General features: G+C 41.8%; 1 protein-coding gene across 5 annotated transcripts in view; it reads right to left on the minus strand.

Moving 5' to 3' along the window:
• The window catches only part of DPYD (dihydropyrimidine dehydrogenase), a 685,692-nt gene that overhangs the window by 356,246 nt on the left and 316,488 nt on the right, over window positions 1–12,958 (minus strand). For all 5 annotated transcript variants that reach the window (XM_090050053.1, XM_090050052.1, XM_090050055.1 and 2 more), the window contains one exon: window positions 4,856–4,963. In XM_090050053.1, coding sequence (XP_089906179.1) covers window positions 4,856–4,963 — 108 coding nt within the window. The remainder of the gene's footprint in view (window positions 1–4,855; window positions 4,964–12,958) is intronic.

A 12,958-nucleotide genomic window follows, 5' to 3' on the forward strand; every position in this document is an offset into this window, starting at 1 on the left:
AAAGGGTACTTGTACTCAAAGCACTGTAAAATTGCATCTTGCAGTTTCCAAGCATGGAGTGTCACTATCAAATTATTCTGCTTCATTGAAAGACAGTTTTATTCCCATTTTAAGATATGCTCATATATATAATTTCATACTCAGTACACCTAGCAGCAGTGCCTTCCTATCTTGAAGGGATATGAACTACAGAACATTTTTAAGATTGTGTAGGTCTTTCCAAATTGGAATCAATCATTTTAAGATCTTTGTAGCCGAAAACAAAACTTCGGGGTTTAAATAAAAACAAATGGCAATCGTTTAAAAAGACCATTGCCATGCCTTTACCATAGCAATAGTTTAAAAAGAGCATTACCCCTTATTTTTTGAATATTTTTTTATTTGTTTAGAGCTCATATGATAGTTTAACCATGTGCCCATTTCCTATACTAATTTTTTACAAGGCACTAACAATAGTCTGGTTATGACATGGTTCTCAGAACCCATTCCATATGACAGCAGTAAGAAGATTATTATTATAATACTTTTTAGGAGATCTCCAGGCAAAAATGTTTACCCTATATGAGCTTCTACAGGCTTATTTTGCAAAAGAAGTACAGGGAGAAAATGATGACTTTAGGTGTTCATTATCCATGGGTTTCTATTTGATGATTCACTTATGAGAGAGATTCTTAAATGCATGTGCTCCATATATTGGATTGCACTTTAACATCAGCTTAAATGTAACTAAACTGTTGATTAGACAAATTACTATAATTTTTTAAATGATACCATAAATAGTATGAAGTTATAATCTCAATGAGTCGATGATGATTTCATTCAGAAGAGTTTATGTTGACCATATAATCAGTGCTCTATAACTCTTAACTTCATGCTATACCAGCTGTGAATTTTCACAGCAAGAACATATAGAAGTACAAATATTGATTTCTTTCAAGAAAACTATTCTTTACATTTTGACCTGCAAAAGAAAACAAAAAACAAAAACAGGACATCCTAATACACAAAACCCCTTCTCTTTCAGCAGGTGTGTGAATTATAGCAAAAAATGTCATATTTATGTGTGTGTCTGTCACAGAGCCTCCATTAACTTTTCTCTAGATCTATTCCCATCTAAAATAATTTATCTCTAACTTTTCTTAGATGAATTCACTTCTATTAAAAGGTGGTAAATTGACAGAAACTGATCAAGTAGATCTGTCACAATGCCCATTCAATTCTTTGTTTCACTGTTAATTCTTTATTTCTCAATCCTGCATAGGTGCTGGGGTGGGGGGGAAGGGGTTGCCCACAGGGAGGGACTTGCAGTATTGAGGCCTAAAAGTTAACTGGACTACTCACCTATACAAATTAGGCACATGTATATCTATTTGCAAGAATGGAGTTTTCAATAGTATGCGTTTGTGTGTGCATATGTGCGCATGCATCAGTGTTATATTTTACATGCAAGTGCTTGTGCACACACACACAGAGGCACATGCACACACTCTTGTTTATTTTAATGAGGACATTGATTTACTTAGAACTGATTTGGGAAAAATAAGTTAATAAAAAATGGGGTGGAAATAAAAAGATAGCTTGGGGCAAATCTTGCAATTAAGCAGAAAATATTACCATATTTACTCGAATACAAGACAAGGTTACTCCTTCTCCAATTGGCATGGGGGGAAAAGGTTCCTCCCTCTCTAACTGGCATGGGGGGAAAAATCTCCTCCTCTTATAATCACAGTTTTTGTGATCATACAAGGAAACCTCATTAAATGCACTGTTTATCATTATACTGCTGCCAAAACAGCATGTGCTCAGCAATGGAAACCAACTATGAAATCGCTTAAATGCAGTCAACACTGAGAAGGACTATAAAACACATGACCTAAAATGGGCAAACAGGCTGATGGGAACATACCACAAGGATATATTAGTGCAGTCAATCTGAATAGAATAGATGGTAGTGACCATTAATCACAGTTCCCTTTAGCAGAGACCTTTTCAAGTCATGGTGAACTACGACACTGAATACCTGTTGACTTCCTCTTCACTCCCACAGCTGTTTCACCACCAGCCTTAAATGCCTAGCAAACATCACCAAACAGTGCCCCAAATAGTTCACCCAGAATCCCTCTGTCACCCCCTCTCTCAGCCTTGCACATATGATTAGTGTGACCCCACCCTCCATGAGGTAAAGCTTGCCCTGTGCCCTCATTTGTATATAAATGTTTGGAGCATCCCAGGATTTGTGATAAGAACATCCAGTTCCAGTCATAAGTGAGAGCCTAATTAACACATAGACCCTTTGTGGGGGGGTACATGAAGTATACACATATCCTGAGCAGTGCTGGGGGGTCACCATGGCTTGAAATCCTATTGACTCTGGTAACGCCGAGCCCAATGAGTTATATGGTAAATCACAAGCCTTTGGCCTTGGACTAATATCACACATAGTTTGTACTATGTACAAGTAGGTGCTGCTTAAAAGTGGGTTTCTGGAGTACCTGTGCTAAAAGTTGTAGCAGTTTCAAAAAAGGGTTACACGCATCAATTCTGAATGACTTCATAAAAAATGGTGGCAGGGGCACTTTAACAAAAGTCGTCAAATGAGCTTTAGTTAAATGCCCCTGCCAGCGTTTTTCAGTGTGGGGACGTTGTTACACGTGACACTGGAGTCTGCTGGAGCGCAGTAATTACTACACTCCAGCAGACTTGGAGAGTCTGCTCTAATGCATTGTAATTACAGTGCCTCAGAACGGCCTAAGTGTACATGTATAGGCAACCCATGTGCTCAGGGAGAGCACAGGTTGACAGTAATGAGGGGGGAAAGGGCTGCCTAGAGAAAAGTTTGGGGGGAAGCAGAGAGCAAAGGGGCTAACTGACCTCCCATATTTATCTTCCCTGCTGTAGCAGTTGGAGGGGGATAAATTCAAGGCAAACCTCCAATAATTAAATTATATACCTGGAAAATTTTGGCAAATGTATACATTTTCTATATACAACATCTAATTATTTGGGCATCATTTTATAATCAGGGTCATCTTCTATTCAAGTAAATGTAGTAATTTTTTTTAGCCTTGGCAATTCAAACAACTGGAAATTTGATATCCTGGAAATGAGAGGGGAAAAAATGTCTTATTTTCAAAATCTGTATTTTAAATAGTATGAGGTGAAATCAACATAATTAAAAAGATGCAGTTAATTAACAGAGCATACTAAACTGCTGTCTAAAGACAAAAATAAGTTACAGAAGTTATAGAACTTCATAGTTTGTTCCTTTTAATGTTGATCCTTACTCTTTTTTGATTGACTCTAATGCACACCATGATTTATCCTGGCAAAAAAGGCGTGCAGTCTCATTTTTAATGAACTTAGAATTTAGTCCTGCAAATTGTTATGTTTTAAGTGCAAAAATTGTTATATAGTTGGGTTTTTTAAAATAAATAATTGTATAATATAAACCTGTATATTTTACAGCAGTGGTAACATTGTGGTTTTCATTTGTTGTGGGTTTAGTTTTTCCTAGTTGAACAACAAACTATTTACATGTCTGTAAGTCTGTCTTCACAAAGTTGTCTTCTCCACACCCATTTTTTTTGTTTCTAAATTTATTTTTGGATTAAAAACAGACAAAGAAGTAATCTACTTCTCATATCAGAGGAAGGATGAACAGGGCTTTTTCCCTCTGGAATACAGATAATTTGAAGTAAAAAGGAAGAATTTGCTACATTTTTATAAGCAGAAAATGAATTTGTTGCGACTAACTTATTTAAGACTCTATTTCTGTGAAACTCTAAACTCTAGGCAGCCACATTCTTTGTTAATGTACTGTAGTGATTCACTCTGCAAATGATGATGGTTGTGACTACTGTATATAGACTGCATTGTATAGAACCGAATGTAGAAATCACCATGGCTGCTGGCAGACGTTAAAAAAAAAAGGTGCTTTCCTTTAAACTTAGCGTACTCCCACACACAGTGCAGCACATGCCCTGATGAGGCACTGTGTTAGTTGGACCCAGCCCATCCAGTGTTTGTAGAGATTGGGCACTTTTAGTGGGTTTTTTGGTATTTTTATCTAATAGCTGATTTAGAATTAGCTTTAGATAAAAGCACCAAAAAACCCTGCTGAAGCACTTGATCTATACAGACACTGAGGAGCCAGATCAAACTAAACTGCTGCTTCTTCCAGTAAAGGGAGTTTTTTGGGTTTTTTTTTTTTTAAAACATCTGTAACAAGCTCGTATTACTAACACATTACTATTTTCATCCCTGGCCATGTAGTAATTTATTTAAGAAAGGCAGAGTCTTAGCATATGAAAAGGCATGATACAAACCACAACCTAAGGCCACCATGTACCATGCTGACTAACATTATCTCCCTGACTCCCTGTATCCCTTGCTTGCCTTGTGTTATACAAAGACTGCAGGGACCATAGCCCAAGTCCTAGTTCACCTCAATGTGCCTAAGCTCTTATGTAGCTGCAGAAGCTTATTTTTTGTGACGTACACAGTTTTAGATCCTTTTTCTGCTAGCAGCAGCAGTAATATACTGAGGATGGGGGGAGGATGACTGGGGCACAAGCCTCTTGTGCTGAGTTAGGGGAATGGAGGGAGGGGCAAAAAAAAGCAGTCACTGAGCTACCAGCCCAGATGCCACTGATTCCACATGCAGCCCAGCTACTGATGCTGCCTTCTGAAACCACCATGCAGCACACAGGGCCCAAGTAGGCCTGTGATGGGCAGAATAAGATAACGCAGGTACACATGTAACTGCCAGAAATAAAACTTGCTCACTCCAAGGAATAATAATGAAATTGCCAACAATCTACTGAATTCTATTCAACAAATACACACGTGCACATACCTGGTTTGCTTGCCATTGCTATCAGCGGTAGAAAATCTTTAGATGTGTAGAAGCCTTGATCTGTTCTCAATCCTTCAAATATATGGTCTTTGTTTGGTTCTGGTAAACCTAAGGCATACATTTTAAACATGTCATAACTTCTTTGAAAACTTCAAAGATGATGAAACAAGAAGCAAGCCAGGCAGAAACATCCTTGAAGCCCTCCAGCATCTTTACACCTAACTGTAGAACTTTTCCAAAGAACATCACAACATTAACCAGTTTAATCAATTAGGAAGGAGCATGATTAGCAAAGCTACCCTACTTAAGGAAACTTAGACATCATCAATGGGCATTCCTGATGGGTTTTTTTATGGAACCTGTAAATCCTTATTGCCCATTTATTAACGGTTATTAATATCACATACTTATAGCCGATAGAGAGATTTCACAGCTGAACGAAAAGATAACATTTCCTATTGCTATGCAGGCTTTTAGGTAGCAGATAAAACAGACTGTTGTTTTTCATCTAAACTGTATGATCTATCCAGATGTTTTCAACAATGGTTTTGACTTTTGAACATAAACCATGCATTAATAAAACACTGTATGAGTATATTGATTGATGTAGACGGCAGCTGAAGTCAATGGTACAACTCAGATGAGTAAATAAACTGCCCCAGCCCTGAGCACTGCATGTTACCTTTTCTGCTTCTTCAGTTATCTAAGGATGAAAATACACATTGTTTCTGTGGAGGCAGAAACCACAAGCAAACAGATGTCCATGCCCTTTGTAGTGCCACAAATCCCTAAAATTGTGGCCACAACAATAGATGGTATAAATTTGTGCTGTTTTTTTGTGGTGGACCTGTGTGAAAGTGCAGGCAGCCTGAAGCTGCCTGAGCTCTCCACATGCCACAGGCAAGCATTCCTGAGGCTTCAGGGGCCTGATCCTGCACACCCTGGGAATTCCCCTACAGGACTATTCCCAGGATGTGTACAGACAGGCCCCTGAAGCCCTGGGATCTCCCAGCAAGGTTCATGCCCGTACAGGTTTGCCCTGGGAATCCCCCAGATGGAGATTTCCCAGGTTTGCATGTCACACTTGTGACACACCTCTGCAAATGGGGGAACCCCAGGGAGGTGCTTTTGGGACTTCAGGTGCCCCTGCTTGCAGAGGCACAGCCCAGAAAGCCCTTGGCAGGGTATGCATACAGCACTACTGCACCCCCAACTTGGGATACATCTTGAGAAATGTTCCCCCATTTGCAAAGGCATGCCCCAAATCAGTTTCCGTTTGCAGCGGTCCTGCAGGATTGGACCCCTGAAGCCCTGGGAATAGCAGGGGCCCAGTCCTGTGGGAAAACAGGAAACATCTGTTCCAGGACGCATCCTTATATAGCTGATCCTGCACTAAGGAAGGCATGTGTTTATAAACTAAGTCATGCCGGTTGCCTCTGGGAAGCCCCAGTCAATTCACTGGGAAACAGCAATAAAGTGAGAGAAATCTTCCCCCAGGTAGAGAAGACTTTAGGCAATCTTGTGTCACTGAAGCCATACAAAGCTGCTTCCTGACATCATAAGGTCAGACCTCAATTATATGAACCAAATATTTTATTATGAGTCCCATGAAAGTTGGAGTTTTGCTCACAGACCCAGATCCTGGACTCAAGTGGATCACTTGATCGGGGGCAAGGAAGCAGAGGACAAAATAAAAGTAATCCTTCTAATCCCAGTGATTTCAAAGAAAACCTTGCAAACGGGACCTGAGTAAACCCTTAAGGCTCAAAACTGAAAGCAAATAATAAAGAAAATCTATTTAAAAAATATGAGGATTTTTAGACAAAACTCTTCCTCTTCTTTAAGAAATTTGCACGACTCATGACTTGGGGTGGAAAATACTACATGTCTGTAGCTGGATGTTGAGAAAAATCAGGTAAGAAAACACTTGTGCAAACTGAAGGTATAACCTATCATGACCCCCCGAACATCACATGTCCCCAGGCAGTTGGAATATCAAGCAATGAACAGTGAATAATGGATATGCTGAGTTGCTGGCAGATATATCTGATGTATATTTATTGCAGTGTGTAAAATATGTATAAGAAATGCACCCAAAATTGTATAGGTTGTGATTGTTTCCTTCTTGCACATTATCATTTTAAAATGCCCAAGACACAGTAAGAGGCCCTTCAGCATTCTGCTTTCCTCTCTCTCTTTCTCAATTCTTAGTCTTCTGCTCAAGAAGTGGGGGGAGTGAGTAGAGCTACTGGAACTTACACAACTTTATTCAAAGGACATACATTTCATCATCATTCCAGTTGCAAAACTAGCATGAGGTCGAACCAGGGTAACAGGAAGTGTATGGGCCTAATTTCTGTCTTCCCTATATAAAAATATGTACAAACTCTCCAAACCAAACTTTTTTGGGGGGGGACATTTCAGATTTTCTCTAACTGGCTTTGATTCTGTAATTCTGCTTTGATTAACGTTAATGACTTAACTCTCACTGACTGCAACTGGAGCAGAATCAAGTCAAATTATAATGTTAATGGGCTGCATTCATCACTGGTCCACTACTGCTGAAACTAATGGAGTTGGATCAATGATGACTTTGGTCTAAGACTTTTTAGGCTGGATGCTATGAAAGCATAATAAAATGCAAGGGCTCCAATTCTCTAGGTGGCATTTGCTGCTATTTGTATTGCTATTTTCATTTCGCAGACTGCTCCAGGAAAACCAATTTTGTGATATTTACATTCGAAGGACCTGCACAGAGATTTTCCCTCCATTCCTGTATATGACTGGCACAGTTACAGCCTTTTCCTATGCTTTCACAGGGACTGTACTGGACTCTAACGCATCATCTTTCAAAGGGATGTTTGCCATGCAAAAAATTAATTACTTTTGTTGAGAGAGAGAGAGAGAGAGAGAGAGAGAATACCTTTTACAGCTGGTAGTCACCCATGAGATAGGGGAAAGAAAGAGTTCAAGAACTGATGCAGAGCCAACAGCCACCCTGGAGAGACACCCTTTGGTAATAAACAGCCACCCAGCAGAAATACACTTTCAGAGAAAGATCAAATATTGATAAATAGCCAGCAGCCACCTAGGAGAGGGATAATTTGAAGAAAAATAACTACACAGGGGAAAAAGAATTTAGAGCAAAAGAGTTGCACAGAAGAGAGACAATTTGGAGAAAAACAGTCACCCATGATACATACAATTTAGATCAATATAACAATCCAAGAGAGAGATTACTTGCAGATTCCTCTACACCAAGGGGGAATTTCCTTTAAAGATAACTTATAGAGATCTCTTAAGAGCAAATTCCCACACTCATACCAAATGGCCAGTAGCTATATACAATATACACCCACTGGAAATACCTAAGCCTTTCCCTTTAGGTTTTTCTCAGAGACTAACCTCAGTATTTTATCTTCTCTCCAAATCCATGTGAAAGCTATCAACAAGACCTATCTTACTTAATAGCTTGTTTTTCCTGTCCCCAAACAGTAGATCATTTCAAAATCTTCTGTGTAGTACATACACCAAAGCTTAACAATAACAGATATTTCTTTCATCTGCACTAAGGGACCCCTTATCTATCTGACAGGAAACTACCTAGAGCTGCAGCTTCATCAATGTTTCTGGCACTGTCCTGGTGGAACCAGGAAATGGTTATTAGGGCTGTGAGAAATTTTGCCGGCTGTATCATTTCCATTTCAATGCTGTTTCGACTCATTTCAAGCTCAAAACAGCAAAATCAAAATTAAACAAAAGGCTTCAAAATGAAACAAGGGCAGTCAAAACGTTTTTAAATGTTTCGAGTTTTAAAGCTGGGCTTGCCTGCAGGGAAACAGAAATTAAAGAGAGGGAGGGGGAAGCGGGGGGAAGGACTGCTCTGATAGTAACTGTGTAGCTGTGACTGTGCGCTTTCCCTGAGATCCCTTCCAATCCTAGTACTCTGGGAGATGGATGGAAAAACAGCATAAAAAAGCAACATGGTTTGAACTAAGCTGCTTTCTACCTTGTGGTCAGTTACTGAGCTGTGTATTCCAGCAGCAGAGCAGTGTCAGACAAAGGCTATCATTTCTTACTTGCTTGCCTGTTCCAAGTGGGATTCAATACCTTTTGCTTTCTATACTCTTTTATTTTATTATTATATTCATTCGTTCCTTTCAATTTATTCCTCCACCAAAATCCTCATTTTGTTTTTGTTAGTCTATTTTGATTCTTTTCCCCCAAAAAACAAATCTGTGCTTTTTCTCACAGTGTGCATTTTATTCACTGTGCAGGGAATCACAGCATATATTGCATATTATAATATAGAATTTATTCAGGAACACATACTACATACATTTATATATTTTATTTATTACATAACTACATACACTACATAAATACACATATATGTAGATAATTTTATGTAATGTATTACATAAAGTTTCCCCTAGAGCCAGGTGTCCTTCCTCCGATGGCACTTTGGAGGAGTGCTGAGAAGGTAAGTGGCTCAGCTGAGTCTGCTCCTTCTGTTGCTGTGCCTCTGCTTGCTGAGGAGGGGGAAAATACAGCATCCACACCTGCACCCCAGAAGTGAGGGGGTAGTGTGGTCTAGGATCATTTTGAGCTGGCAGATGATCTCACATATGCTATCTGCCTTCACTGCCAGGTCAAAACCAGCTGGGGCAAGGGAACAAAACACATAAGCACCACAGGGATGCTGATGCATCTCAAGAGGCACCCTTGCCCTTGCTCCTCCTCAGCTTGGCACCAGTGGGAGTGTGCCCAAAAAGAAGTCCCCTTCTCACTCCAAAGCCCCCATCCCCCTGCAACAGAGGCAGGCCAGCCTGGAATAGTGGGGGAAAGGTGGATGGAAAGGGGAGCACATTGCAAAGGCAAGCAAGATCACCCAGACCATTGGGGAGATGCTTACTGTGAATGGCCAGCCCTTCTCCATAATTGAGTGGCCAGGGTTCAGGCGGCACATGGTACTCGTGGCCCCACCATACCAAGTGCCTGCATGCACCACTTTCAATGGGACAGTGATGCCCTCCCTGTATGAGGCATGCAGGGAGTACTTGAGGGTCACCTGCCAAGCTGTGCAAGGCAGGTGACCTTACACTTCACCTCAGACATCTGGAGCAGCCAGGGTAGAGAACACACCTACCTCTCCTTCACAGGGCACTGGTGCAACCACTCAGGCTACTGGTGGGCTCTATTTCAAGCCAAGGTGATGAATGAGTCTCACACAGCAACCAAATCATGGGGGCCATGAACCGCTTGGTTCAGGGGTGGCTCACTGGGCACGGAGAGTTCACCCATGGGTTCATGGTCACTGACAATGGGGCCAATATGGTCAAGGTGGTCCGCGATGCCAACTTTGTTGGCATACACTGTGCGGGACACGAGTTCACCCTCATTGTCAGGGACACCCTTAGAGGGGGACAAAACTGCCGGTGAGAGCACCAGCATCACCAGCAAGCTCATTTCCAAATGCAGGAAGGTGGCAGGCTACTTCCACCAGAGCATCAAGGTGGGGCAAGATGCTGTGGGACAAACAGGCAGAGCTAAACATCCTACAGAATTGGAGCCCTTGCATTTTATTATGCTTTCATAGCATCCAGCCTAAAAAGTCTTAAACCAAAGTCATCACTGATCCAACTCCATTAGTTTCAGCAGTAGTGGACCAGTGATGGTGGGGTCTGGTGCCTCTGGACCCCACGATAGAAGCCATGCTCTTGGCCCATATTGGCAGCATCTGTAGTGGAGGAGAAGACTGGCTGGTGAATGGCATGCTGGCATGGGACAGTGGATCCTCCTCTTCCACATCCCCCTTCCTCCCCCCTTCTGTCTCCCTGACTCTCTTCACCAGCACCTCCATCCACTGATCCAGGGTTTTGCTGCTGCATCTGTTGATGCTCCCCTTCATTCTCAGGTCACACATAGCAGCCAGCACATAGACCATACCAGACCACAAGGGATTAAGCAATTTCCTGATGCCTGCTTTCAGCTACCTCACCAGTGTCTGCACATCTGGTGACAGCAGCTTGCCATAGGGAACATTGATTCCCTGGAACTTCTCCATTTGGTTTTGAAGTTCCAGGGGATCACCTGGCTAAGGAGGGCATCACCAGTGCTGAGGCTCTTGGTGGCCTCAAGGAAGGGCTTAAGAACCACCAAGATCAGGAAGATGGTATCCCACTCAGCTCTGTTAAGGAACCTGCTTGTCCCAATCTCCCCATCCAATGGGTGGCCTTCTGTTTCTCCACCAGCCTCTCAAGCATCAGATATCTGGAGTTCTACTGAGTCTCCACATCGTGCATAATTTTGTGCTGAAGGATGCAGTTGGTGTGTGCATGTGGTGCTGTTCTTGGATGGAAGGAATAGTAAAGAAGCCAGAGGATGGCATGCAATGCAGGCAAGAAAGCCAGTCAGTAAAAATGGAAATGGAGGCATTGGGGGTAAGGGACAGGCTGGGGGGCGGAGGGGAGGGGGATGTAGCAGCGCAGGTAAAAGTGGAGAGGCACCTGGGGAGTTAGATGTCCGGCAGGTTGTAGTGTGTCAGAATTCCAATGTCTATATTGAGTCCATGAGTTTCTGTACCTAGAAGGTTGATGAAGTGGCGTTCATAGGCTCATAAGTGGTTTGTAAATTCCCTTTGGGGATCACGCCTGAGAGATTGGAGACAGGTGGTGTTCTGTTTTGTCTTTGATAGATTTTCAGAGTGTGCTCATTCTGGTGCACAGTTATTGCTTGGTGGAGGAAGAGTCCCTATCCAGTACATCACAGAGTCCCCCTCCCCTCCCTGGGTGGAGGGGAAGAGTCCCCCTCAGCATGGAACAGAGTCTGTTGTTATTTAAAGTGGTGGACCGGACTAAGGCTATAGGGGAGGAGGATGCCTGATTGGGGCACACTTCTGTGCCTGTAGAGGCCCCAGCACCAGTATAAGCATGCCTTAACACACACACACACACACACACACACACACAAAGTCACACATCACGAGTTTTGCTTGTCAGCAGCTTGAGGTAATTTCCCAGAAACCCCTGCACCTATCTCTTCAAAACTTGACAGGCTTTGTGGCCTCAGGCTGCTGTTTTCATTCAGATCAGGCAAGAAATGACAAAGTTACAGGAAGTTTTGTGATTCCCCGTTATAGCCTATGGGTGAAACGTCGAAACAGCGGAAGTTTCGACAAAACGAAACAGAACAGTGCTTTAAAATTAAATGAAATGTCAAAACGAAACACTTTCCTTTCAAAATGGTGAAAAGGAAGTTGAAATGAAATGGTGCTGTTTCACACAGCCCTAATGGTTATGCAATTTGTTTTCTAGCATACAGACATAAGCCTTCTGTAACTTTGGATTCCATCCTCAATTCTGCCAACTAAGATTTGCTTCTTTCAGAGAACAACCTCCTACACATTTCACAGGAGCCAAGGTTCAAACAAGAATCTCAAGCCTCATAGGCGGTAGTAAAATCAAGACTTATTAAGAATAGCAAAAGGAAAAATGAATCATGTGAAAACAGTAACAGCTTGCACAAGAGATGTAGTTCAGCTCTGTAAAACTAAAGTGGACCTTCACATTCTTAGCTAGTTATAGTGCAGGAGGCAAGCTTGTTCCTTTATCCCTAACATTTTGGCCTTCCAGTGTGCTGGAAGCCCAGCCTCCTGCCTCCAGGTATTTCCTTTTGGTGTCAGGTATCTCCAAAAAAAATCCTCTGGACCGAGTACTGTTAATCTTTCCATACATTTTGTTGTACATTATTGCTATCCATCACCTCCTCCTGAAGACTTGTAACTTTAGTGTCTCAGCTGCAAAGATGTTGGTATCTGCTCATACCATACCCACTGTTTCCTTTCTAAAGTCATTATCTATTATAATCACAGCTTTGGAAAGCACAGGTTAGGTTCCTGTTTTGCTGTAACCTTTTTATAAAAATATTGCATCTGCTCCCTGCCATAGTTTGCTCTCTGTTCTCACTTGAGCTAGGGTCAGACTTCAAAAAGCCTGAGCCTGAATCGATTCAATCTTTGCAAGTTAGTCTACTCTACAGAGAGTGAGCCAGTTTGCAAGTGAACAGATGTTTGGGATGTGCCTGCAGTGGCTCAAGCCAGAA

This window comes from Crocodylus siamensis, chromosome 5, assembly GCF_052110815.1.
Source record: "Crocodylus siamensis isolate JL-2025a chromosome 5, ASM5211081v1, whole genome shotgun sequence".
NCBI lineage: Eukaryota > Metazoa > Chordata > Crocodylia > Crocodylidae > Crocodylus > Crocodylus siamensis.